The 26,837-nt window shown below is 45.2% G+C and overlaps 1 protein-coding gene across 2 annotated transcripts; it reads left to right on the top strand.

The window, feature by feature from the left end:
• Window positions 1-4,978: 4,978 nt before the first annotated feature.
• On the top strand, window positions 4,979-26,513 carry TNFRSF14 (TNF receptor superfamily member 14). 2 transcript variants are annotated; one of them, XM_053400660.1, is made up of 8 exons: window positions 4,980-5,645; window positions 17,433-17,541; window positions 18,246-18,371; window positions 20,388-20,543; window positions 21,314-21,404; window positions 22,955-23,142; window positions 24,132-24,148; window positions 25,870-26,513. In XM_053400660.1, the coding sequence occupies exons 1-8, from the start codon at window positions 5,598-5,600 to the stop codon at window positions 25,978-25,980; spliced, it is 846 nt and encodes a 281-aa protein (XP_053256635.1). In that variant the 5' UTR covers window positions 4,980-5,597; the 3' UTR covers window positions 25,981-26,513. The 2 variants fall into 2 exon arrangements, with proteins under 2 accessions (XP_053256636.1, XP_053256635.1); XM_053400661.1 differs by lacking the exon at window positions 18,246-18,371 and having other exon boundaries at window positions 4,979-5,645.
• The last annotated feature ends 324 nt before the right edge of the window (window positions 26,514-26,837 follow it).

Here is a 26,837-nt window from a genome sequence, read left to right as displayed (position 1 = left end):
TAGAAATAGCATTCCTGTCAAAAGCTGATTTAATCATTTTTTATTTTGCAGATCATCTAAGTCTGAGTCAGCACCTTTTAACTCTTCTGCTCTTTGCTACCCCTGCCAAACTTGGTAGAAAAATAGACTAAGCAAATCCTTCCTTGGCAGATAAGACCAATTCCTGTCAGCGCGGTTTTGAGACAACTGCAAGGTGTGATATGCCGGCAATGAAATGGTGCATGCTATCTTGTACTTTTAAATTGAATCTTTCCATGTTTTGCATTTTATACCTTTGTTAACTGCTTAGAGGTTTTCTTACAAACCAGCGGTAAGCAAATTTTGTTAATTAAAATAAATGAATGAATGCAGCTGGTGGTGTGACTCTTCCCGCTCCTAACCACACTGCAGAGATCAGGATTGAACCAGGTGGTGACCTGGTTCATTCCTGATGGGGGCGACTTACCCAGCTCCTTCCCTGCAAGGGAACACACTGGCAAAGCAGGTCCCTGCTGGTTCAATCCTGCTCAGCTTGATTGTGCACACACCTGTTCTATGATACAGCCTGTAAGGTTCAAGAAGAGTCAGACACATACCCCGTTTTGTTAAGATTCACAGTTTATTTATTAATGTGAATACCACTTAATGCCAAAATAGGCTTCTGTGGGTATACAAAGGACAGAGAAGACTCCTTTTACGCCAAGGCGGGAAAGCTTTTTCAGCCAGAGGGCCACTTCTAAGGGCAACTTTTTAAGGGTCACATGCCAGGTGTGGGCGGGGTCACAAGTAAAAGGAGGAGGAGTAGCAACACGTGTGAATGTTACCCTTGCACAGTCTCTGAGCATGCTCACAAGCTCTATCCTCCACCCCGGCTAGCAAGAGATCCTGTTGGAGAGTAAGGGCATTATCCAACCAGGGAGGAATGCTGGAAATGGGTGTGAAGCAGCTGGGTAAGGGGTGCGTGGCCTCAGAATACAGTGGTACCTCGGGTTACAGACACTTCAGGTTACAGACTCCGCTAACCCAGAAATTGTACCTCAGGTTAAGAACTTTGCTTCAGGATGAGAACAGAAATCGTGCTCCGGCGGCGCAGTGGCAGCAGGAGGCCCCATAGGCTAAAGTGGTGCTTCAGGTTAAGAACAGTTTCATGTTAAGAACGGACTTCTGGAACGAATTAAGTACTTAACCTGAGGTACCACTGTAGTTCCAAGAGCCAGATAGAGAGGCCTTGATATACAGTGGTACCTCGGGTGTCAAATGCTTCAGGTTACAGACTCCGCTAACCCATAAATAGTACCTCGGGTTAAGAACTTTGCTTCAGGATGAGAACAGAATTGCGTGGCAGCGGCGGCGGGAGGCCCCATTAGCTTAAGTGGTACCTCAAGGTTAAGAACAGTTTCAGGTTAAGAACAGAACGAATTAAGTTCTTAACCCGAAGTACCACTGTAAACACACACACACAGTGGGAAGAAATCCCCTAAAGAACACAAGAATACCAACCTGCCACATTGATGGCGTCCTTGGCAACCAAGCTCCAAGAGAGAGAGTGACTCTGAAATCAGAGATTGGAAGTTAGCTTTTCCAAGCCTGCCTGCTGCCAGGAAAGACTCTTTCAAAATCAAGAATCCTTGAGCAACATGGCACCATTGCATATTGAAATAAAATTCATCTGCTTTCATTTTTCAAAAAGTTAAGTCTCCTAAAATATGCTTCCTGCCCCCCATGGACTTTTGTCTAATATACACATTTTTGGGAAACAATGTCCCCTAATATGGTGCATTAATTTCACAAATATATACCTTCTTTTACACACCTGTTTGCCTAGCATGCACTTTTTTTTGCATTGCGAAATCTGAAGCAGGGCAAGTTTTGAAAAAACAACTAGCAAGTTTCCACTCGTGTATCAGTTCACAAAGTGCAAATAAGTAAATAAATGCTGGAAGCATGTAGGTATTCATTTCAGTTTTGGGATTTTTTCTTCACACTCATTCTTGAAAAGAAGTCATTGACTGAGTCAGTTTCCTGCCAGTGATAGATCATATTGAAACTGCACATCTACAAAATAATACTAATAGATAGGTAGATTACAAAATGAGGTGGGTTTTTTGTTTTTTTTTAACATGTAGCTTCCATTCCTACACATCTCAAAATCCAGTATCCATTTCAGTGGGGTTGGGGTTATCTCTGTTTACACAGGGTTCATTCCTGCTTTGTGCTGCTTTGCCAGGGTGTTCCCGGCAAGGAATGTGCCGACAAAGCAAATCCCTTCCCGTCACCCCAAAGATCACCTGGTCACCTGGTGTCATCAGATGCATTGGGGTTCCCCACCCCAACCTAAATGGTTGCTTCTCTTGTTCTTGTGTTGGGAGTAAATGGACTGTATGAAATGATAGCATGTGATCAGATGGGTAGTATAGAATCCCATAATTGTAGAGTGGGTAGGTACCCCCAAGGGTAATCTAGTCCAATCTCTTGTAGCCTTAAAGAGTCCCTGTCAATAGTTAACAGTACTGGTAATTAGCAATAATAATAATAATAATAATAATTTATTATTTATACCCCACCCATCTGGCTGAGTCTCCCCAGCCACTCTGGGCGGCCACTCTGGGCGGCTCCTAATCAAATGTTAAAAACAGTACAGCATTAAATATAAAAAACTTCCCTAAACAGGGCTGCCTTCAGATGTCTTTTAAAGATAGGATAGCTGCTTATTTCCTTCACATCTGAAGGGAGGGTGTTCCACAGGGTGGGCCCCACTACTGAGAAGGCCCTCTGTCTGGTTCCCTGTAACCTCACTTCTCGCAATGAGGGAACCGCCAGAAGGCCCTCGGCTCTTGATCTCAGTGTTCGGGCTGAACAATGGGGGTGGAGACGCTCCTTCAGGTATACAGGACCGAATAGCAAATAGTAGTTAGAGTAGACCCACTGAAATTAATGCCTATAACTAACTTCTTTCCATTTCTTTCAATGGGTTAACTTTGAGTAGGACTTAGTTGGTTTGTATCCAATACTAGTCTTCTTCAGAGTAGGTCCATTGGTATGAACACCCATGATGAACAGGTTCATTGGTTTCTATGGGTCTATTTGGAGTAAAGCATATTTGGCTACAACCCTATGTCTTCATAGCTTTGACCGTCCAAAAGAAAGATGTTTCATGTCGCATCAGTTGCCCCAGATTTGTGCTTTTGAATCTACATGCAGAACCTCAGGCTAGAAGCTTTTCATACAGCCATCTTGCCATGAATAGTTCTACCTCCTTTCTCTCTCTCTCTCTCTCTCTCTCTCTGCTAGAACTAAGGGACCTCCAACAAAGCAATGTTGGAAAGTTCAGGACGGACAAAGGAAAGTCCTTCTTGGCACAGCAATTGTTCAGCTGTGGAATTCTCTCCCCAAAAAGGGCAGTGACATTCACTCTCTTGGATAGCTTGAAAAGAAGGTTAGAAAGATTCCTGGAGGGGAACAAGGCTATCAGCAGCTATGAGCCACCATGGCAATGAATGAGCTACCTTCTGCACTGGAGACAGGATGCCTCTGAAAACCAGGTGGGGAGAGTTGCTGCTGCACTCAAGTTCTGCATCCAGGCTTCCCATTGAGGCATCTGGCTGTCCACCAAGAGAGAACAGGATGTTGGAGCAGATGGGCCTTTGCCCTGATCCAGAGAGGTTCTTATTATGTTTAATTTTGGCATAAGGGTAAAGGGACCCCTGACCATTAGGTCCAGTTGTGGCCGACTCTGGGGTTGCGGCACTCATCTCGCTTTATTGGCCGAGGGAGCCGGTGTACAGCTTCCGGGTCATGTGGCCAGCATGACTAAGCTGCTTCTGGCGAACCAGAGCAGTGCACAGAAACGCCGTTTACCTTCCTGCCCGAGTGGTACCTATTTATCTACTTGCACTTTGACGTGCTTTCGAACTGCTAGGTTGGCAGGAGCAGGGACCGAGCAACGGGAGCTCACCCCATCGCGGGGATTCGAAACGCCAATCTTCTGATCAGCAAATCCTAGGCTCTGTGGTTTAACCCACAGCACCACCCGCATCCCTAATTTTTTTTGGGGGGGGCATGTCAGGTTGCTATTAAAGATACTGGAGTTAGAATGGGGAGGGAAAATGGGCAGGAGGAGGAGCTGCTATGCCTAACATTGGCTCCACCTACTGTGACTCTTGACTACAGCTACCATTCACTGATGCGACCTACATCGCACCAGGTGCAACTGGGATCATCTGCCACTGACCCTTGGGAATCCTTTTTTTTGGTGGGGGGAGAGAAGGAAGACCAGAGTGAAAATGCTTCAAATGAATCAAATGAAGACTATTGGGTGGGCACATTCCTTCTTTCTCTTGCTCACACGCTCATTGAACCGCAAGGGCAAGGAAAGGGTTGTTTGAACAGCCTAGTATTCTTAGGATCAATTTGCATCCTAGGCTAGCAGAAATATTTATTTCTCCTGTGGCTGATCCATTATCATACAAGGGTGGACAGGTAGGGATTGTGGGGTGAGGAGAGTGATTCCATTTTGTTCACATGAGGAACTAGCTAATTCACACTTCACAAACTGGCATGTAAATCAGAAACCACAAATATCCTTCGAAATTTGCAGTTCTGCGAAAGTTGCAGTTCTTCAGCCAATGTGTACAGAAATGCATTATGGTGGTGGTGGTGGGGATGCACCATAGAATAACACACTTTGGTGCAAACAACATGCAATATAATAAACAAAAGGGCATTATATTACGGGAAATGGCTTGCAGAAATGAGTACGTTAATTGAAACCGTATATGAAACTGCCAGGAGAAATTTGCACTAGTGAATTTTCACGACAGGAATGGTGCTTTTAAAGAAAAAAGAACACCCCACAAATTGCTGTGGAAATGTGGAGGCCTGAATCTAAGATCAGGGGAAATGAAAGATATTGAAATGGAAAGGTTTGCCAATGTCAGCAGTTGTCTGGTGGTCAGAGTTCAAGAGCCAGGTGGTGTTTTTCCTAGCTTCAAGTTCACCCATTTCTTCACTGCTCCGGTGGACCGATTCGCTTGGAGTCGTTTCCTTTCACCGTCCTGCTGCCAGGTGCTTTTTTAAAAAAACATGATCAGAAGGACTGGGCCGTTCCCTCCTCTGTTGTGAGTGGAGCCCACCTCCTGCTTCCTGTCTGCTATTTCCCGTCTGTAAACAGTTCTGGGAAGACAGGATCCAGTTCAGAGTTTGCATAAAAGGAGGAAAGGCAGACGAGCTTCAGTGCTGAGAAATGAAGTGGCTGGGGAGAAGTGATCTGGAACTGAGTGTGATTATTTAACCGCCTCTGGGGAAAAGAAAGAAACCACAGCCGGAGAGAGATTTTTATTTTTTTATTTTACTTTCACTTTTGGAGCTCCGATCGTCGAGCTGTGACTGCTTCGTTTGAGAGGACGCAGATATTCAGGGACAGGCCTGGCAAGTTTGGTCTCATTTGGCTGAAGGCCCAGAGGGCAAAGGCAGTGGGAGCAGTGGGAACTTCAGAATGCAATGTGCTCGGTGCTGGGAATATGGAGTCCAGAAATCCTGGATCTATAGGAACCGAAGGGAGGTAAACACAAGACTGCAGTTAACTACAGGGTAATGACCTTCGTCTGCCTCGTGACTGGATGAAATTGGAAACCTCCAGGAACCCCTTTTTTGGCACCATGCATCTGGTAAGCAAACTTTGAAACTTTGTGCCCACCCCCCACCCCCCGTTTCAGCCTATGGTGCTATAAGGGTGCAATAAAGAGATCCACCTCCTTCCTCCTGGAAAAAATGAGGGCTTCAAGGAGAGTGGGTGTTGGGCCAGAGGATATTGCCAGCTCACTTGTTCTCAGCTGACCAGTGTGTGGCTCAGTCTCCACTAGGAACAGTAGCAGGGAGAATACACCTGGCAGATGGCAAACATCGCCTTTGAGAAATTAAATCTTTTGTTGGTTTACCTGGTTGTTGAGCCATTGTGATGGGTCGGACTGGGAATTCAGGTCCCACTTGTTTGTTTCTAAGACTTCAGTATTCCAGTAACTGAAAGTGAAAGGTGGTTTTTCCTATGAGCAGTAACTGCTAGCTGGTGCTTATTCCACTAAATCAAAAGGTACACTTGGCTTAGGATTTTAAACAATGGAATTGTTGGTAATGTGCAAATTTATTTGGGGATCATAAGATTATTGGGTCAAAAGGAGGGACGGGGAAATTTGTCCATTTCAGTTTCTCATCTTTGTGCTCATAAGTTCCGTTCTCCATATTTTCACATTGGTTTGTAATTTTTAAAAAAGTTCACGAGCGTTTGAGTGCAGATTTCTTCTGATAGAACACATCTCCATAGGCAATTTTGCCCAGTGTATACATTTGTTTGCAAAACCATTCCCTCTTATATAATGCATATTTAGATGCTATATTCGCCGTGGGTTGCATTTTAACAGATGAAGTTTTGCACACATTACCCGCCTGGAGAACTGCATGGAGAAGTGTGAATTTTGAAGGGCAACTGTGATTCAGTTTGCGTATCGTTTCAGAAAGTGAATTTTAGGTAGGTTTCCCTCTCAATGCAAACAAAATCTGATTTCTCCCCCATCCTTAGTAACAGCAATGATCCTGAACAACTAGGGCAGGCAAATCCCCGGACTTCAAATCCCATCACCTCTGATAACTAGCAGTGCTGGGTAGGGCTGATGAGAGATGGTATCCAATAACAACTCAAGGGTCACAAATCTCCCATGAAGGCTGTGCATATTTAAGTAAGGCCCGCTCTGTGGCACTTTCTCCCAGGTAGATGGTTGCAGGATGTGAGTCTAACAGCCTTTGTTTACTGCCCTAGGAAACCTTTTCTTTAAGGTTGTACAAAGACAGGAATTACTGTTCGGCTTTCCTAGATCATGACAAGATCTGTGTGTATCCCAAACCTTGCATGTTCCACTTCTGTCCTGAGTCCTCCAGCCTCCTGGCACATCTGATCGAAGCCTGGGCTACCTTTGAAGTCACCTTTCATTTCAAAACTGGTGTTTGCCAATGGCATGGGAACTGATGCTATTTTTTAAGAAACCCACAAGTGCACCTAATTATATGACAGGCTTCTTGGGTTTTTGACTTCTACTTTTAGCACAACCACAACACCGCCATTACTCAGGCACTGAGTACGATCTAGACATCCTCTCTCAGCAACCTTCTTTTTTTGTGGTGGAAATAAATGTGGGACGATGGAGGGTGTGTGTGTCGGCTGCAAGCAGTTGCGTGGGTGCAGAAGTGTCACGGGCACCTATTGGCTAGTGCCTGTGATGTCTGGTGCGATGAGTGACAAATCTTCACCTTTCTGGTGAGTTGCTCTCTGTACTCAGAAAGCCGCATGATTACTATTTTAAAAAATAAAACCTCAAAAGGTGAACACTCACCTGTCAGGCCAGTCTGTATGTTACAGGAGTGCTCATCAAGCTACCTATTGCAGGGTACCCTGAACTTTCTTTGAGAGGCTGAGGATGACATAGCTGGGTGGGTGTGTTATCCTACTTTATCTCCTCAATAACCATTTGAGGTAGGTTCAATGGCAATATGGTGGCTACCTGAACTGTACCCAGTGAGCTACCTGTCTTCATGGGGAACACTGAAAGGTGTCTGCCTTGAGGATTGTTCACTAAGTCATTCTGTTCGTTGCAAGGGCATCAAACATAAAGATAGAAGGGCATTAATGTATGGTTACCAGATTTTTTTCAATGAATCCAGTGACACTTTTTTCTTTTTCTTTTTTGAAATTGAGTAGCAACAGAGAGTCAGCAGTGTTGGATGGTGAGGCAAAAGACCCTGGGCCCAAGCACACATGCATATTGTATAAAGGTGCAAAGCCCTTCTTTCGCAGGCTGAGAAACATAAATATGCAGTTTTTTTAAAAACTGGGCAACAGTGTGCCGCTCGCCCATGACACCTGAGCCTTCCCTGATCTCCTTCCCCCTTTGTTTTGACAGATCAGGGGAGGCTTGGGAGTCACGGGCAGGTGGCCGTTGCCCAGGAGGGGCCAGCCTGGTAGTGCAGTTGACTCTGGCTTCAGGAGCTGCTCGCTGCTTGCTGCCGTGGCACAGGAAAAATGGTGGGTGCCACGGCAGCGAGCAGCTCCTGAAGCCAGCCAGAGCCAACTGCGCTACCAGACTGGCTCCAGGCTGCTGAGGCTGCCGCTGCCACGTTTCCTGAGGACAGATTTGCAAATCTGGGGACATTCCGGGGATGGAATTTGTCCATGGACAGATTTGCAAATCTGGAGACTGTCCCCAGGAACCGGGGACATCTGGTAACCCTATGTTAATGGCAACGAATGCCTCCCAAACCTCCAGGAATTTCTCAGAATCTCCACCTTGGCTGATGCATGAGAGCAAATGGGGCACTGCCCCGCCATCAGCCTCCCATCCCCAAACACCATGATAGAAAGTCTTACTTGAGAGCAAGGGGGAGATCTGTTTTCAGACTGATTGTGGCACAGGCTCAGCCGCAAGCACAAAGCCCAGAAGTCAGGATTCCAAGGCGCAAGCTGTGAAAATGCCCTGACGGTCGGCATGCCCTTCCCACCAAGTCTTTAAAGTCGAGGCTGAATCTCTATTGGTAGAGCATTCCACAGGACTGAGCCAATGACATGAAAGGCTTGGTTTCTTGGTTGGGCAGGTGAGCATCACCAACTCAGGGTGCAACCAATGATGGTCCTGCCGATTATCTCAGTGATCAAGCTCGGATATCAGGGTACCTCGGACCGAAGCCATTCAGGGCTTTGTAAATTAACACAAGGACTATGAACCTGGCTTTGTTGTAGATGGGCAGCGAGAGAATCTACCAGTGTGGTGTAGTGGTTAAGAGCGGTAGACTTGTAATCTGGTGAACCAGGTTCGCATCTCCGCTCCTCCACATGCAGCTGCTGGGTGACCTTGGGCTAGTCACACTTCTTTGAAGTCTCTCAGCCCCACTCACCTCACAGAGTGTTTGTTGTGGGGGAGGAAGGGAAAGGAGAATGTTAGCTGCTTTGAGACTCCTTATGGTAGTGATAAAGCACGATATCAAATCCAAACTCTTCTTCTTCTACTATACAACCCACAAACTCTCTGCTCATAACCCCACTTCCCTCTATTCTTAAGTAAAAGACCCCACACACTGTCAAGTTTCCCAGTTTTTGACAGCAGAAGTAAAACAGAAGAAAAACGGATAGGAAGAAGTGGCCCTGAACATAACAATAAGTTCTCTTAACTACAAAGGTTATTTCCTGTCTGGCAGGCATCGTTCACTTCTGCAATCCGTTGTGTAGCACAATTAATGTCTCGGAGAATGTTACACACGGAGGTGAAGAAATGTTCCTGAGTCATGTTGGGTCACAATGTGGGTTTGTGGTGTCTCACTTCCGCAGGGTCTGTTGGCATGACTTCTTGGATGGCAGCGTCCCTTACAGCCAGTTCTATTTTTCTAGAAAAAGAGGTGCCAGAAGCAGCCACAAACACCTCCCTTGTTCTCTTACTATGGCAATGGCGCCCACCTGAGAGGTGCTGGAACTGAGTTCCAGTGAGTTCCTGCTGAAATAGAGCCCTGCTTATAGCCCCCCCCCCATGGAGCTGTTTCCCATCGTGCCATCTCGTTGGGCAAAATAATTGAAATACTACTCCACCACATCTTCACCAGAAACTATGAAACTGGATTCTATTTGGAATTTGCTGAGTACAGTGGTACCTTGGGTTACATACGCTTCAGGTTACATACACTTCAGGTTACAGACTCCGCTAACCCAGAAATAATACCTCAGGTTAAGAACTTTGCTTCAGGACGAGAACAGAAATCGTGCTCTGGTGGCGCGGCGGCAGCAGGAGGCCCCATTATCTAAAGTGGTGCTTCAGGTTAAGAACAGTTTCAGGTTAAGTACGGACCTCCGGAATGAATTAAGTACTTAACCCGAGGTACCACTGTATTCCCTGGATTCCATTTGGAATTCATTTATTTGCTGGCACACATTGGCCAAATATGAACCGAGTTCTCTAGATGAGGGGTAGGGGACATCAGGTCCAGGCCTCTATATTAGGCCTTGGGGACTGTCCCCAGGCCACACTGCTCACTGGTCCAGCTTCATAACTTGGATGGAGTATATCTTCACACCCTGCATCTTGCTTATCTGGATGGGAGATGAAATGCGGCCCCCAAGCCAAGAAAGTTTCCCCACTTCTACTCCAGATGATGCACAATACAAATCAAATGCAAATACCAAACTACATAAAATAACATCACCATGTATGTCTCTGTGTGTACACAAACATAATAAAACACCCACATGCAGGGCCGGATTTCAGTTTGATAAGACCCTAAGCTACTGAAGGTAATGGGGCCCTTCATATGTCCAGCTGGCCTTTGTCAATAACAAATTGTCACTATTTTTGTTGTTGAATGGACTTGCAAATCAGAAGGTCGGCGGTTCGAGTCCCCGTGACGGGGTGAGCTCCCGTTGTTCGGTCCCTGCTCCTGCCGACCTAGCAGTTCGAAAGCACGTCAAAGTGCAAGTAGATAAATAGGTACCGCTCCGGCGGGAAAATAAACAGCGTTTCCGTGCACTGCTCTGGTTTGCCAGAAGCTGCTTAGTCATGCTGCCCACATGACCCAGAAGCTGTACGCTGGCTCCCTCGGCCAATAAAGCGAGATGAGCGCCGCAACCCCAGAGTCGGCCACGACTGGACCTAATGGTCAGGGGTCCCTTTACCCTTATATGCTATATCGTAATTTATGGACCCAATAGGTATCTGTATATAGAAATGAGCAAACCAGTGATATTTTAGGGAGCAGGCTAGCAGGCAGGGCCCATTACTTACATCATAGGAGCCTACACAACACCAAACACTGTTGCTGTATGTAGGTTTTTTTTAATTTGTTTTTTAAATGTACATCCAGGGTTTTTTTCCTTTGAATTTTTTGGAGGCCCCCAAGAGAGCGGGGCCCTAAGCTATAGCTTGTTTAGCTTATACGTACATCCGGCACTGCCCACATATGTAGAGGTGTTAAAATAAATCTCTTAAGCACTTCCAAAGTAGGGACTAAAGTTATAACCAAGATCAGCTTTAAGATACAAAAAATCCAAATATCCTTGATAGCTTGAAAAATGCAACATCCTCCACCATTCTGCTAATTTATTGTACAGTGGTACCTCAGGTTACATACGCTTCAGGTTACAGACTCTGCTAATCCAGAAATAGTACCTTGGGTTAAGAACTTTGCTTTGGGATGAGAACAGAAATCATGCTCCGCTGGTGCGGCGGCGGCAGGAGTCCCCATTAGCTAAAGTGGTGCTTCGGGTTAAGAACAGTTTCAGGTTAAGAACGGACCTCTGGAATGAATTAAGTACTTAACCTGAGGTACCACTATATTTCTATCCCACCATTCTTCCTTCAAGGAGCTTGAGGTGCCATACATTTGTTCTCCCCCTCCCCATTTCATCCTTACAACCACCCTTTGAGAGTAGGTCAGGATGAGAGGCAATGACTAGCCCCAGGTCCCTCAGTGATTCATCATCATGGCCGAGTGGGGATTTGAACCCTTGACTCCTAGGTCCTAGTCCTGAACTCTAACCACTACACCACACTGGGTCCATACTACTACACCACACTGGGTAGACTAAAATAGCTGTGGGATCCAAGATAGCTGAGGATTTCCTGACGGAGCTGGTCTCTGACAAAGTCAGCAGCAGCAGAAGAAAAAATCCGTCCCCTTCTGTGAATGCAGTGCTCCTGACCCCTAGTCACCAGATTTCAGCAGAAAGATTTCAAAAGATTCCATCATGAGGCTGCAACGTTGTGAAACCAGAATTTCCCAACCAATGTGATTCCATTAGTTTCAGGCTTCACTTGTAACCATGGTTCCCCCCCCCCCACATTCGGTTAGCACATCACAGCGATTTCTCTGCCCTTCTTCTTATAAGAATATATATTTGGCTACATTTTTGTAGCTTTTTTTCGCTCCCGTGCTTGCATTTCTCCCTCAGTGCCAGACCAGGAGAACCTGTGTAATCTTCCAGATGTTGTTGGAATACAAGACCCATATTTACTGATTATCTGTGCTGGCTTGGGATGGTGGGAGTGGTAGGTTCTGCATCCCTGGGTGTGGTTATCTCCCGCTTGGACTACTGCAACATGCTCTACATGGGGCTACCTTTGAAGGTGACTTGGAAACTGCAACTAATCCAGAATGCGGCCGCTGGACTGATGACTGGGAGCGGCTGCCTGGACCATATAACACTGGTCCTAAAAGATCTACATTGGCTCCCAGTACATTTCCGAGCACAATTCAAAGTGTTGGTACTGACCTTTAATGCCCTAAATTGCCTTGGCCCAGTATACCTGAAGGAGCAACTCCACTTCTATCATTCAGCCTGAACGCTGAGGTCCAGCTCTGAGGGCCTTCTGGTGGTTTCCTCACTGTGAGAAGCAGTGAAACTTGAATAAAGTATTGGGGGGCAGGTAAGCCCTGTCCCACATAACTGATCACAAGACATGGCACATGAACACCATTTGAAGGGGAATGCCCATCAACTTGGGGCAGGAGACCACCACAAATATTTTATGGGGGGAGGGGAAGGAACCTCACCCCCTAGGAGTTGGCTCCTATGGCAAGAAGTGGTGTTACAGAGAACCATGCAGAGGGCTTTCTTGGTAGTGGCGCCCGCCCTGTGGAACTCCCTCCCATCAGAAGTCAAAGAGATCGACAACTAGACAACTTTCAGAAGACATCTGAAGGCAGCCCTGTATTGGGAAGTTTTTAATGTTTGATTATAGAGTGTTTCGTCCTTTCAATTTTATTCCGCTGGAAGCCACCCAGAGTGGCTGGCACAACCCAGTCAGATGGGCGGGATATAAGTTACTACTACTACTACTAATAATAATAATACAGCCTGCAGCAGAATTCAATACAAATCTGCTCAACAATACTGGTAACCCCACATGACTGAACCCAGACCCTGTGATCAATATGAAGCCCTTCTTTGGGTGGGCCTTTTTAGTGATGGCTCCCTGCTGGTGAAATGCTCTCCCCAGGGAGCCATGCCTGGAAAGGCTTCTCTCATTAACCGGGCTTCTGGCCTTGATATGATGGATGGTATTGCAGCCTTCTTTTTCTTTTCTTTTCTTCTTTTCAGCAGGGTGTGATCTGTAAGTCCTGCCTCTTGTCTGGATAGCTGTGTTTTTATTGCATGTTCTTAATTGGTTTTAATGTATAGTGGTACTTTGGGTTAAGTACTTAATTCGTTCCGGAGGTCCATTCTTAACCTGAAACTGTTCTTAACCTGAAGCACCACTTTAGCTAATGGGGCCTCCTGCTGCCACTGCACTGCCGCCGCACAATTTCTGTTCTCATCCTGAAGCAAAGTTCTTAACCCGAGGTACTATTTCTGGGTTAGCGGAGTCTGTAACCTGAAGCGTCTGTAACCTGAAGCGTCTGTAACCCGAGGTACCACTGTACGTTACTTTGGGCCATTCTGTGAGAAAAGTGACTAACAACAACAACAACAAAAACTCTTCCTATCATATTACTCCCTATTAAGTAGGTTTGGGATTACAGCCCTCCAATTTTATGTCAAGCATGGCGACCCTATGGGCCCCCAGATGTCGGACTACAACTCCCATCATCCTGGGTCATTGGGCATGCATGCCAGAGCTGATTAGAGTTTGAGTCCAACAGTGCTCAAGTTCTCTCCTGCTTCATACCTACCATTGAATTTATTTGCATGCGAAATCTTCACGCAGCTGACAACAATATAGGTTTGAACACCGTGACTGCTAATGAGCATTCCGAAAAACGCCTTTACAGGTCACAAAACAACTCCTGGTTTGTTTGCTCTGGGAATTTCCCTGTGCATAGGCCGATTCTTTGTTTACTTCCTCCGCCCCACCCACGTTGATAGACAGGCATGGGATGCCACCTTGTGGAGAAATAAAAGAAGTACAGTATGTTTTTGACCTCCTGTTCCTTGCCTTGCCCCCCCCCCCAACATTTTAAAAACATTCTCTAGCAGCAGAATTCTCAGCATGTTTACTCAAAAGTAAATCGCACTGTATTCATTGGGCTTTCTCCCAAGCAAGTGTGCACAGGAATGCATTTGATGTACGGATGGGAGAAAAAGTCAGCTCAGTGCAGTTTTGAAAGCAAATCGCCCTAATTTACTTGTTCCGACACAATATGAGCCTCCTTTAAAAATGTGCACTGCTCCAAATTTTGCAGTGCAGCTTTTCAGCCATGTATGGATGCATAGAAAGGCACATGTTCATGACAATAAGATACAAAAATGCATTGGGTGATATCTTAAGTCCTGCTCAGAGTAGATCCACTGGGTTGCATCTATTGCCAGTCCTAAGAGTAGACCCATTGAAATTAATGCCTAACATAGGTCTACTAAATTTGTCCCACATTTGGTGTGCATTTAATCCCAGCCACTTGTGTTCAGAGCATTGGTGTCATCAATTGGGCTTTGAGGGCACCATCAACAGAGGCAGTCTTAGAGTAGCACGGCTGATGCAACCACACTGTGCAATACAACAGGAGAGGCAGCCCTCTCCCTGAATTTTAGTGTCGCACAGAAGGCCACCGAAATTTGAAAGCCCAAAGTCTGCCACTGCCATGATCAGGCCTACCTAGCCAGGCAGCTCCGAGCAACTGTCAAAGGGCAGCAAGGCTCTGTGGCTGGTGTTTGTGTGTGTGTTGGTGAGAATCCAAGTCAGGCTTCAGAGAGGCACACTGAAGCACATCGGAACCAGGAAGAGGTTGTTCGTGCTTAGGAGAAGTTGTGAGTGCAAAAGGAAATGCTTTATGGCACTTCCTGTTCCAAAGGCTGACATTGTCCTCAGGAAAGTCCCTGGCTACTGTGCTAGTCAGTTTCTGGTCAGTGTTTGTTTTGCATGTCTTAATTCTCAAGTTTGCATTAAGGTCTGATTTAACAATCAATACCCAAATATGAAAAATTACCGTATTTTTCTCTCTATAACATGCACCCGACCATAACACGCACGTAGTTTTTAGAGGAGGAAAACAAGAAAAAAATATTCTAAACGAAACAGTGGATGTATGATTTTTGTGGTTCATGCTGTGGCCACAGACATGTGATCTGACAGTGAGTTTGGAGTAGCCCAATGCAAAAATCCTGAGGATCCATGTGGATCCATGCTTTGTAACCACATTTTAGCACCACCCCAGGAAACAGTGGGTGCGTGATTTTTTTGGTGCAAGATGTAGCCATGGACATGCTATGTGATCTGATGGTGAATTTGGGGTGACCCAGTGCAAAAATCCTGAGGATCCATGTGGATCCGTGCTTTGTAACCACGTTTTAAGTGGGGAGGGAAGGAAAAGCACTCAAGGGACAAGGAGCACGCGTGGGGTGGGTGGAGAAGGATGCTGCTAATAATGCAGAAGAGGGGTTTAAGGGGAGAAGAAGCACGTGTGGGGTGGGTGGAGAAGGATGCTGCTAATAATGAAGAAGAGGGGTATAAGGGGAGAAGGCTCCTCTCCTCTCCCACTTTGCTCCTTTAAAGCAAGCAGCCTGCCTGACAACAAGTGCTGGAAATGTAAAGAAGCTGAGGGAACATTCTTTCACCTTTGGTGGACGTGTCCAAGGGTCAAGGCTTACTGGGAAACGATATATAATGAACTGAAGAAGGTATTTAAATTTACCTTCCCTAAGAAACCAGAGGCCTTCCTTTTGGGCATAGTTGGCCAACGGGTGCCAAAGAAAGATAGAACTTTTTTTATGTATGCAACAACAGCAGCAAGAATACTCCTTGCCAAGTATTGGAAGACACAAGATCTACCCACCGTGGAAGAATGGCAGATGCAAGTGATCGACTACATGGAGATGGCTGAAATGACTGGCAGAATCCGTGACCAGGAAGAGGAATTGATGGAACAGGACTGGAAAAAGTTTAAGGACTATTTACAAAAATACTGCAAAATGTTTGAGTGTTAATATGATGTGGGAAGTGAAGGTAATAGGGCTTGTGGGATCTGGTTAAATGAAATGAAAAGAAGAATGTTAAAAAGGAGAAGGGGTTATGATCAGATTAATATTATGTCATAGTATTTAAGATGAGGAATGGGTTAAAACAATGAAAAATTGGGACATAATAATTAGAAGAATATAATTTAAGCATGGCTTAAATAAGGGTTTGAATTTGCTGAATTTGATTGGAACAAAGAGGAATACAAAAAAGGGAGATGTGAGGAGGTCAGGACAGAGGGGTATGGAATTCTGTAAATTTAAAAAAAAGTGGATTTTTCTTTTTTCTTTTTTCCTGCTTTTCTTTTTTTGCTATATATCTTTGTTTTTCTCTGTTTTTTTATGTGAGCTTTATTCATGGCAATGATTTATATGAAATGATGAATTTTTTTATTTGTAAAACCTTAATAAACATTTATTTAAAAAAATAATAAAGCAAGCAGCCTCTGCTTTTCTTCCTCCTCCCCGCTCATCCCCGGCTTAGCGAGCTGAAAAACTTTGCTGCTATGTAGCGAGCTGAGTGGGGAGGAGAGAGGGACAGAGAGCCTGCTTGCTTTAAAGGAACCAACCGGACAGGAGCCGCTTACACTCCCGCTTTGCTCCTTTAAAGAAGCAGGCTCTCTGTCCCTCTCTCCTCCCCACTCAGCGGCTCTTCTCCCCCTTTGCTGTTTCAAAGCGAGCCACGGAGGAGGGAAGGAAGGGGAACCATGGATCCTCTGCTCACGACTGCAGCAGATCCCCACCACCACCCGTAGGCATTCCCTCCATAACACGCACAGACATTTCCCCTTACTTTCAAGGAGGAAAAAAGTGAGTGTTATGGTGCAAAAAATACGGTACATTTCAGTAGTTATTCAAAAACATATTTAACAACCAAATCCAAACCCAAGATCTATTGGGGTTAGAGTGTTTGGATGCAGTGGGTGCTGGGCTTTCCCAGCTCAGCTGAGTCTACTCCAGAGTAAGGTCTTATCCAAACTTCTGTTTGTCCCACCACAGCCCACCCCCACCCGCCAGGGATACCCGATCTTTAACACTGAATTGGAGCACTTGCCTGGCTTCGGAAAGGAGGGCCAGTCTTGCCAGACTCTAGGGTTGTGAGAGCGTCAAATGCCTCCACACAAGATGGTATGTTACCAAGGTCCACCCCTGTAGAAACAAGCATGTTGTACAAAGGTAAAATTCACACTGGTCAAACTCACCACTAACATGGAAGGCTACCTAGAATGTAGCTCTCAGGCTCAATGAAGCAGCGACCTGACAGGAGGTTCATATCTTTTTGCTTCACAACTCCAAAAATCTGGGGGAGAAAGTCATAAGTTCAAGAGCATCCCTGTTTCCTGCCCAAACTTTTCAGGCTGCTGTTTCCTATCCTTCTTTGCCTTTCCTGGGGTGGGCTGGGGGGAATGATAGGATTAATCAAAGAATGCACTGAGCCGGGCACAGTGAGACTAAAGTCTCCTTTCTCTCTCCCTGAAAGAGCTTCTGCATCTTCTTCACAACACAGCTGCTTCTCTACCAGGAAGTCTCCTCCTGTACTGATTCAGAGTACAATATCCATGGCGAATGCTGCCCCAGGTGTAATCCAGGTAAGAAGGCATGGCACCCTTGTTCTTCTCCCTGTAAACAGGGCCGGCCAATCCATTGGCCTTGTAGAGGCAGTTGCCTCAGGCGGCAGGCTGGGGACAACCGGGCGGGGTGGCAGATCCAGAAAGAAGAGGGGCATCTTCACACAACTTTGCTGTTTCTCCTTCAGCTACGGATAGGAACTGTGACCACCTACTCCTTTCTGAGAGCCAGTATGGTGTAGTGGTTAAGAGTGGTAGACTTGTAATCTGGTGAACCAGGTTCACTTCCCTGCTCCTCCACATGCAGCTGCTGGGTGACCTTGGGCTAGTCACACTTCTCTGAAGTCTCTCAGCCCCACTCACCTCACAGAGTGTTTGTTGTGGGGGAGGAAGGGAAAGGAGATTGTTAGCTGCTTTGAGACTTCTTTGGGTAGCGATAAAGTGGGATATCAAATCCATACTCTTCTTCTTCTGGTCCCCTTTCTTCTCCCCAGTAGTCTCTAGCATGCTGGGGCTTCCCCAGGCTGCCCTCAGTCACCTCAGACAGGAGTGGTGAAGGGGGTGGGGGTGGGGCACACGGGTCCTAGCCACTGCTCCACTGCCCCCCTCATTCACCCGCTTGGCCACACTAGTTCCCAGCATTGTCCCCACCCAGACCTGGTTGAGGAGCCTGCTTAACAAATTAGGATTCAGAGGAGGGGCACCATTTTCCCATTTGTCCACAGGATACAGAGTCGAGAGACACTGCACTTCTACTTCCAGTACAACGTGTGTTGCTTGTGGTTGGAGGACATACACGAACCGGTCAAATGGGCTGAGAGAGTGCTTTAAATGTCAAGAATGTGAATCAGGTAAAAATTCTTCTTGTTGTTTGTTACCCAAGTGATTTAGAATACATTTCAAAACATGAATATGAATGCATTATACACAGGCAGCACACTGGTAAGAAAACAACACCATATCAGTCTATCCGAAGACCTGGGGAAAAGGAAGGGTTAGGTTTTTAGCTGGCGCTGAAAAAATGCCAGCAAAGGCGCTCAGCAGACTTCACTAAGAAGGGCATACTGCAGATGGGGAGCCACAACTGAAAAGCCCCTCTCCCTTGTCACCACCCTTTGAGCCACCAGCTAAGCCCTCCTCAGAGTATATCTATTAAATTTAATGAACCTCAGTTATGTCCATTACCTGCAATGGCTCTACTCTGAGTAGGATTAGCACTGGTTCAACCCTCAAGGCCTTGCTCTTTTTAAAAAATGCTTTATTGGTTTAAAAACAAAACAAAATGAAACAAATACAAGGCAATACACAATGATCAATGAAAAACAATTCAAAATTAACACTCCTGTGCACACAAAAAAGAAAAGATTGCGTTCATCCATCACTATTTCTAACATGACTTCCGATAACCCCATTGTGATTCCTAAGTTTCATTACAGCTGCGCACTTAACTTTATCTCCCCTAAATTATTCTGTTATGTTAATTCTGTACGATCTCTTAATTCATGCAGAAATCAATCCAGGCCTGCCAAAGAATTTATGTTATTACAATGTTCTTTTAAGTATCCTCTGTAAATATCCCACTCTCTGTTAAATATTTGATCTGTACGGTCTCCGAGTCTTGCTGTTAATCTTGCTAGCTCTGCATATTCTAACATTTTATTTTGCCAATCTAATTTTGAGAGTGTAGAATCTCCTTTCCCTACCTTAGCAATTAAAATTCTTGCTGCTGTTACCGCATTCATAAATATTTTCTTTACCCTTTTTGGAAATTCATTGCTCATTATGCCTTGCAGGAAGACTTAAGGCTTTTTTTTGGAAAGGAACATTTAACATTTTTTTTAAAGTTCATTATATATTGTTTCCCCAAATTCCCTGATTCTTTTGCAATTCCACCACATTTGGATCATGGTGCCTTCCGCCTTCCTGCATCTCCAACAGAATGTTTGATTTAGATTTGTACACTTTGATCAAGGCCTTATTCTTAGTGGATGTAAGATGAATATTTTTGCAGAATATCTTTGCTGCCCCCCACCTCCATGGTTTAGGGTCTTTGGCCACAAGGTTATGTGAGTGGCAGAAGTGGCCTGAGACTGTTTTCATTTTCCACAATGCCCTTGTTCAAGGCTATGTCATGGTTATAGTGATATATTAAAATGGCTGCCTGCCACCACCAGGCAGGGCCCCTGGGGACATGTGTCATCACCAGAAGATACTCGAGGAAGGCTCTTGACCTGTCCAGGGTGCTAAGCAAAAAGACTAGGATCCTTTAATTAAGCATGTTCATATTTCAATGCCTTGTCTTACTGATTATTTAAATTATGCATATATAATTGGTCAATGTTGCTGAACTGGTCAGACCTTTATTGATTTATTGTAAGACCAGTGTCTGGCCTTAGCTGGCTACTTAACTGTCCTCGTCAGCATCACAAAAGAATGAGCTAGGTTTAAGAGCTAGCTGATGGCGCCCTCCAGGCTAATGGGTGGGCATTTCCTCTGTCTAGCTGCTAGGTAGGAGAATAATAGCCCGGTGTTTGTGTGCTGAGCTGCAAGCAGAATGGAAGCTGGGGACAGAGAGACATGCCTGATCTGTGCTGGATCCAAAGCTGTGGCTAATGGAGAAGCAAGATCTGTAGGGGTTAATGCTGTGATCCATCTCATGCTCAGCTTATATATATGTGTAGATAAAACCTTATATCCTAAAGACACCACAGTCTCCACTGACCTTCCTGCCAAGGAAACAGAAGCAGAGAAAGCATCTAGAACTCATGGATTCTGCCACCACTTGGAGATTGGGGTGGCATGTAAAAATAATAACAGTCATAGCAGCGCCCCCCACAAACCCTCATATCTGTGATTGTTCTTGGCAGGAGCCAATCTAAGAGTTAAAGAAGAATGCACGTATACAAAGAACACAGTCTGCTCTTGCAAGCCTGGCTATTATTGCATTCAGTTCATCGACCATGACTGCGAACAGTGCTCAAAGCACACCATTTCTCCACCTGGTTTTAAGGTGACGCAGCCAGGTAAGCCTCAGTAGAGATTTGGTGCAATAACTCTTCTGCCGATCTTAAAAAATAATTTATTTATAGCTTCCATGTTCAGAAGAAAAATAATTATCACAGTGAGCATAAACTCAACCGTAAAACCATCCGACTTAAGATGTGCTTCATACGGGGTGGGGAACCTCAGAGCCAGAAACCAAATGCGGCCCTCCAAGCCACTCTAATTGGACCTTGGGACTATCCCCAGGCTGCACCCCTTTGCACATGACCGTTTTGCCTGGCTAGAATATGTCCTTGGACTTTGATCAGGCCTCTTGCCTGAATGGAGGATGGTCTATGTATAGAAACTAGTCTGCTGTATAAATTTGCATCCATTGTCCCACCCACCTTTGCTTCTGGCTCCACCAACCACTGGCATGTGTCCCTAGGAAGGCTGCCCAGAAGGGAATGTTGTCTTCAGGCTGAAAAAGGCTTCCCACCCTCGGCTTAATACATCAACACAGTTGGATTACCATTGGTAGAATAGGACGTTGAATGAGATGGGCTGTTCTTATGGTTCTTATGTAATAAATGATTGACTCTCAAAGTAACGAGGGACTACAATAAGACATAAGGACACAAGATGAGGCCTGTTGGACCAGGCCAAAGGCCTCTCCTGGTTCAGCATCTTGATCTCACAGCGACCAACCAGATGCCCCAACACACAAGTAGGACATAAACATGAAAGGTGCAAAGGGCTCTATCTTTCGTAGCAGCATATAAAATATTCCGCTTGTTTCATTTCTTTTCAGGCACAGAAACCAATGACACCCAGTTCGTACCCTGCCTTCTTGGGACCTATTCAGAGACTGAGATGTCCACCTCCTGTGAACCTTGGACTAAGTAGGTGCCACTAAAGACTCTCTCACAGTTGCATTCCCAGTTTGTGGCTGTGTGATGCCAGTCTTAATTCTACATACACCTCTTTCCATTCAGTGCTGTTTCCTTCCCATTACTGCTAGGAAGTTAAAGAACTAAGCATGAAGATGACATACTTAGTGAGCTGTTATCTTGGTTTGTACAAAGCTTAAACAGAGGTTAGATTATACCCAGGTCCAGAAACAGTGCAAGACAAATAGGTCCACATTTGGCAGACGAATGTGTAAATCGGATCTTATTTGCCATTTTTCACAATTCCTGAACGTTGCAATATAGCTGTCGGCTGAAATAACGTATCAATTGTTTTCTCTTAAAAGACGTATTTAAAGATAAAAGTACATTGAGAATGGGGGAAGAAATTCAATTTTGTTTGCTTTTTGAAACAAAGCTACCAATTTTCTGCTTCTCAAATCAATACTTAATTCAGAAAACAATTATCCTTCAAAATTCCCAGTTCCACGAATGTTGCAATGAAATTATACAACCAATGTTTACTACAAAAAAGAAGAGGTATATATTAGGGGTAACTGTGCATAAAAATGCACACATTGGTGAAAATAACATACACAAATGCATTACATTAGGGAGCATGCCTTTCAGCAATGTGTGCATTAGTCAAAACAGCATAGAAAAATGTGTATATCAGGAGAAATTTGCACTAAAATGACTAATTTTCATGAGGATTTTTTTTAAAGAAAAATTGCAATTTGATGCAACACCCCCCCCCATATCCACACACACAATTTAAGATAAGAAAAATGAGAAACGGAGGGAAACTGAAATTGACTGATTCACTAATTCCTTGCAAATTAGAAGGGGGAGGGAGGATGCAAGCAAGCAAGGTTGTCAGCTAACATTAACAATAACTACATCTTAAAGGTAAAGGTACCCCTGACTGTTAGGTTCAGTCTCAGACGACTCTGGGTTTGCAGCTCTCATCTCGCTCTATAGGCCGAGGGAGCCGGCATTTGTCCACAGACAGCTTCCGGGTCATGTGGCCAGCATGACTAAGCCGCTTCTGGCGAACCAGAGCAGTGCACGGAAACGCAGCTTACTTTCCTGCTGCAGCAGTACCTATTTATCTACTTGCACTTGACGTGCTTTTGAATGGCTAGGTTGGCAGGAGCAGGGACCAAACAACGGGTGCTCACCTGTTGCGGGGATTCGAATCGCTGACCTTCTGATCGGCAAGCCCTAGGCTCAGTGGTTTAGACCCCAGGGCCACCAGCGTCCCAACTATATCTTACTGAACCTAATTTAAATGCATAAGTTAATAAAGACAGCCTGGGTATTCCCAAATAAGTATCCAAGTGAAATTGGCAATTATAATCTGTATGCACAAACACAGAAAGGCCAGAGAAATCTACCAGTGAGTAGTAGATTGTCCATCCAGCTCGTTTCAGCCACAAGTAGTTGCAAGGTCCATTTTTACTGCCCTGCTGTTAGTCTCCACAAATACCAAGCCTTCTTCTGAACATTCACCCCTAATTTAACCCTTTCTCTTTAATTTTCAGTTGCAGTAAGGCAGGCATGATAGAAGAACGAGCAGGCACAGCAGTTTCCAATGCAGTTTGTGCATGTGTCGGCCAGAAACAGGTGCCTGTGCTGGTATTTGTAGCTACTACTGCCATTCTTGCTCTGCTGGTTCTTGCCTTAATATGTGGCTTCATAATATGGCAATGGAGGAAGCGCATCAAAAAACGTAAGTGTGCAACGAGTACATGTGTAGTTAAGCAAAAACAAATCCAGAATCTGCATTCCTGTGTCTTGCAAGTGGAGCTCTACTTTGAGCAGTCAAAAATCTCCCCCAACCCAGTTCATTTGTTTTGCTTGTCTTTTGCTTGATTGGAGAGGACAAAGAAGGTATACTTGGCTTTTAAGCTAGAGATGAGGGACATCAGGCCTGGGGAAGTCCAATGTGGCCCTCCAGGCCTCTCTAAGTGGCCCTCAGAGCTCTCTCCAGGCCACGCCCATCATTGGCACTGCTCTGCATTGTCTGGAACATGTCCATGACATCTGAAGATGCTTTTTGTATGCCTGGATGGAGGATACAGGGGGAGGGAGTGCAGAAACTGCCAGGTGTACAGAGGTAAATTTTACATTCATTCCTCTGCCCATTTATCTATCTGGTTCCATCCACTACTGCCACGTGACTCTTGGAAAATTGTCCAGAAGGGAATTCGGCCCTTGATCTGAAGAAAGGGTTTCTCAAGCCCTGTCCGAAGTGAAATACTTTTGATGGACAGAGGTCATTCAACTTCTCTCTGGCTTGCTTGATCAGTGATGTCTCCTTAACACATGCAAGTTGGTTCTTTTATGGCACACCTGTAATGTGCAGAGGATAAGGAACCACTGAGGCTCTTATTAACCTCAGTGGATTAGTATGGGTTGTATCTAACTAAATTAGAGTAAACCCACTGAAGTTAGTGGACCTGAGTTAGTCTTATCCATTAATTTCTATGGGTCTACTCTGAGTAGAACTTAGTTGGCTGCAACCTCAAGCCAACAGGTTCAAATTAGGAGAAAGGGTTTTTTGGTTTGCCTTTTTTTAGCTAAACATTAAGGAGGGCCGTCTGCCTGGTCAATGCTGCTCCTTCTATTCTCAAATGGAGGCATTTTAGAAAATCTCATCTAGAAATGTCTTCTACTGGGTTTTTGAATAAAAAAAAGCTCTTCTCTTCTTCTTCACAGGTGCTGCCAGAGTACAAGTGAGTATTCTTTTACATAAGCCTTTTACAACTCATTTTCTTCTGCCCGTATTCCTTTCAAAATGCAATTTCAGCATATATTAAGGGTTGCTATTGCACTATCTCTTTCTCCGTCTTGCAGTGTTGCCCCTCTAAGCTCTCTTAAAGACTTTCACTAACCCCCGCCCAACAGGGGCGCCGACTCCATGGAGCCGAGCTGCCTTTGCTCCTCCCTCAATACTGTTGGCGGAGGGCTGGGCCCCCTCAATGTTGAGAGGGCAGGGGAGGCCGAGTGTGAAGCCAAGGGTGGAACAGCTTCAGATGCTGGCTCCTTCTGAGCACACGAGAGAAGGAGCCCCTGGCTATAGATGCTGACGAAGATGCAAAGTCACATGTGTGTGACATGTGACGGATCCCCTCAATCTTCGGCGGAACTTGGCATCTCTGCTACCCATTGCCCACTTTGCCTGCAACTTCTTCCTGGATTATCTGCCACAGGGATAGGGAAACTCAAGCCTTAATTTGTTGTATTTTATCTTGTTAAGTTGCCTTGTGATGTTTTCTTTTGCATAAAGTGACTGATACATGTAACAAATGGATAAAGTACTGATGAGAATCAGTAAGTTGTGGGGCAACCTCTCCTGAAAGTGTCAGAGAAATTCCACGCCTCCCCAAGGAAACAGCAGGAAAATCACCCCTGTTTTTGTTTTCTCCTCTTTTCAATAGCAGGGGAAGAATAGTCTCCAGAAACTGATAATGTTGGTGTCTACACCAGGGATGATGAACCTGGTGCCCTCCAGATGTTGCTGAATCCAGCTCCCAGCCAGTCCCAAGTAGCATGGTCAATGATCAGGAGTTATGGGAAGTGTAGTCATGCAACATCTAGGGAGGCACAAGATTCTCTCTCCACCTGGGTCTACATCCATGCAGGAAAACTTGGGAACTGTGGGTAATATCCAACCAAGTTCTACTCAGGGTAGACGCACCAAAGTTAAGGACCCCAAGTTACTCATGACCATTAATTTCAATGGATCCCCACAGAGGAGAGCACTAACATTGCATACAACCCTGTACATTTGTGAGAGACACTGGAGATCTATAATGGGCAGTTCTCTGCACCTCCCACCAAACTGCAATCCCCAGATCCTTTGTGGGAAAACTAGGACATTGGTATAAAACTGATTTCAACATAGCGTAAAAACTATTCAGTGTTTATTCAGTAAAGCACCTTACCCCTAGGGACACGGGTGGCGCTGTGGGTTAAATCACAGAGCCTAGGACTTGCCGATCAGAAGGTCAGCAGTTCAAATCCCTGCGATGGGGTGAGCTCCTGTTGCTCGGTCCCAGCTCCTGCCAACCTAGCAGTTCGAAAGCACATCAAAGTGCAAGTAGATAAATAGGTACCGCTCCAGCGGGAAGGTAAATGGCGTTTCCGTGCGCTGCTCTGGTTCGCCAGAAGCAGCTTAGTCATGCTGGCCACATGACCTGGAAGCTGTCTGCGGACAAATGCTGGCTCCCTCGGCCAATAAAGCAAGATGAGTGCCGCAACCCCAGAGTCGGCCACGACTGGACCTAATGGTCAGGGGTCCCTTTACCTTTTTACCTTACCCCTTGGTGGTGCTGTTGTGATCAGAAGTGGAATCAGAGTTGGGGCTGGAGGAAAGTCACATTTCTACTTATTCAGCATTGCCTGAATCCATCAAGATATTGTATTGATTTTAAACAAATCTGCCTTGTTCTAGGAGGAACAACGAAATGGAGTTTATCTCCCTGTTCAAGAGAGTGACAATATGGTGGCACCTATGCAGGAAACGGGTCAATACCCTGGAGAACCAGCATTCACAATGGCATGAGTGACCAGAATTTTTGGTTCGGAAAGCCCTGGTGCACCTTGCAAGCGACAGCCATGGACATATGCACTGGATGAACTTTTAGAGAGGGGGAAACACATTAGTAAATGCAATATAAAACAGGAGGTGGCTATTTTCCTCTCTGAGCTTCTCATCATCCATCTTGAAGAGGCAAGTTTTAGTGAAGAAAGTGGAAGATGTGGAAATCTTCACTGAAGGACAGATCAAGGTGAAGAGAGAACATATCTAGGGGAAAAGGAGAAGACCATCAAACTATGAAATTCATACCAGAAGATATAGTGATGGGCTCCAACTTGGATGACTTTAAAAGACAAATTCATGAAGGAATTGGATTTGTACGGACACTATTCAGGTCCTGCTTGTAGCTATCTGGTTGGCCTTTGTGAGAACAGAAGGCAGGTCATATTGGCCTTTGGTCTGATCCCCAGCAGGGCTCTTCTGGTATTCTGAAAGAAGGTAGAGTGTTTCTGACACAGGAGGTTCACTACATCAATAAAAACAATGCATTTCCCAGGGTCTGAAACCAAGCTGGAATTGGGGGAGGATTTTGCTCTGTCCCTTTGCTCCTCCTCCAGTCAGGCCTTTGCAGAGATTGGTGCTTTCTTTCTATGGAGTTCTGACACTAATATCAGATGGTGCAGGGAATGGTTGGGCGATGCCTTGTGCCTGGAAACTCTCCCAGGAAATGATACAAGCTTCACTCAATATTTCTCTCTTTTTTTATAAGATATTTATTAAAGTTTTAAAGATTTATATAAAATAGAAAAAACAAAAGAACAAACAGAAACAACAAAAATACATACAAAACACATACAACAACAAGTATAATTTCAATCCCC

This window comes from Podarcis raffonei, chromosome 8, assembly GCF_027172205.1.
Source record: "Podarcis raffonei isolate rPodRaf1 chromosome 8, rPodRaf1.pri, whole genome shotgun sequence".
Classification (NCBI taxonomy): Eukaryota; Metazoa; Chordata; class Lepidosauria; order Squamata; family Lacertidae; genus Podarcis; species Podarcis raffonei.
Note: the sequence above shows the minus strand (reverse complement) of the source record. Positions and strands in the feature narration are given on the sequence as shown.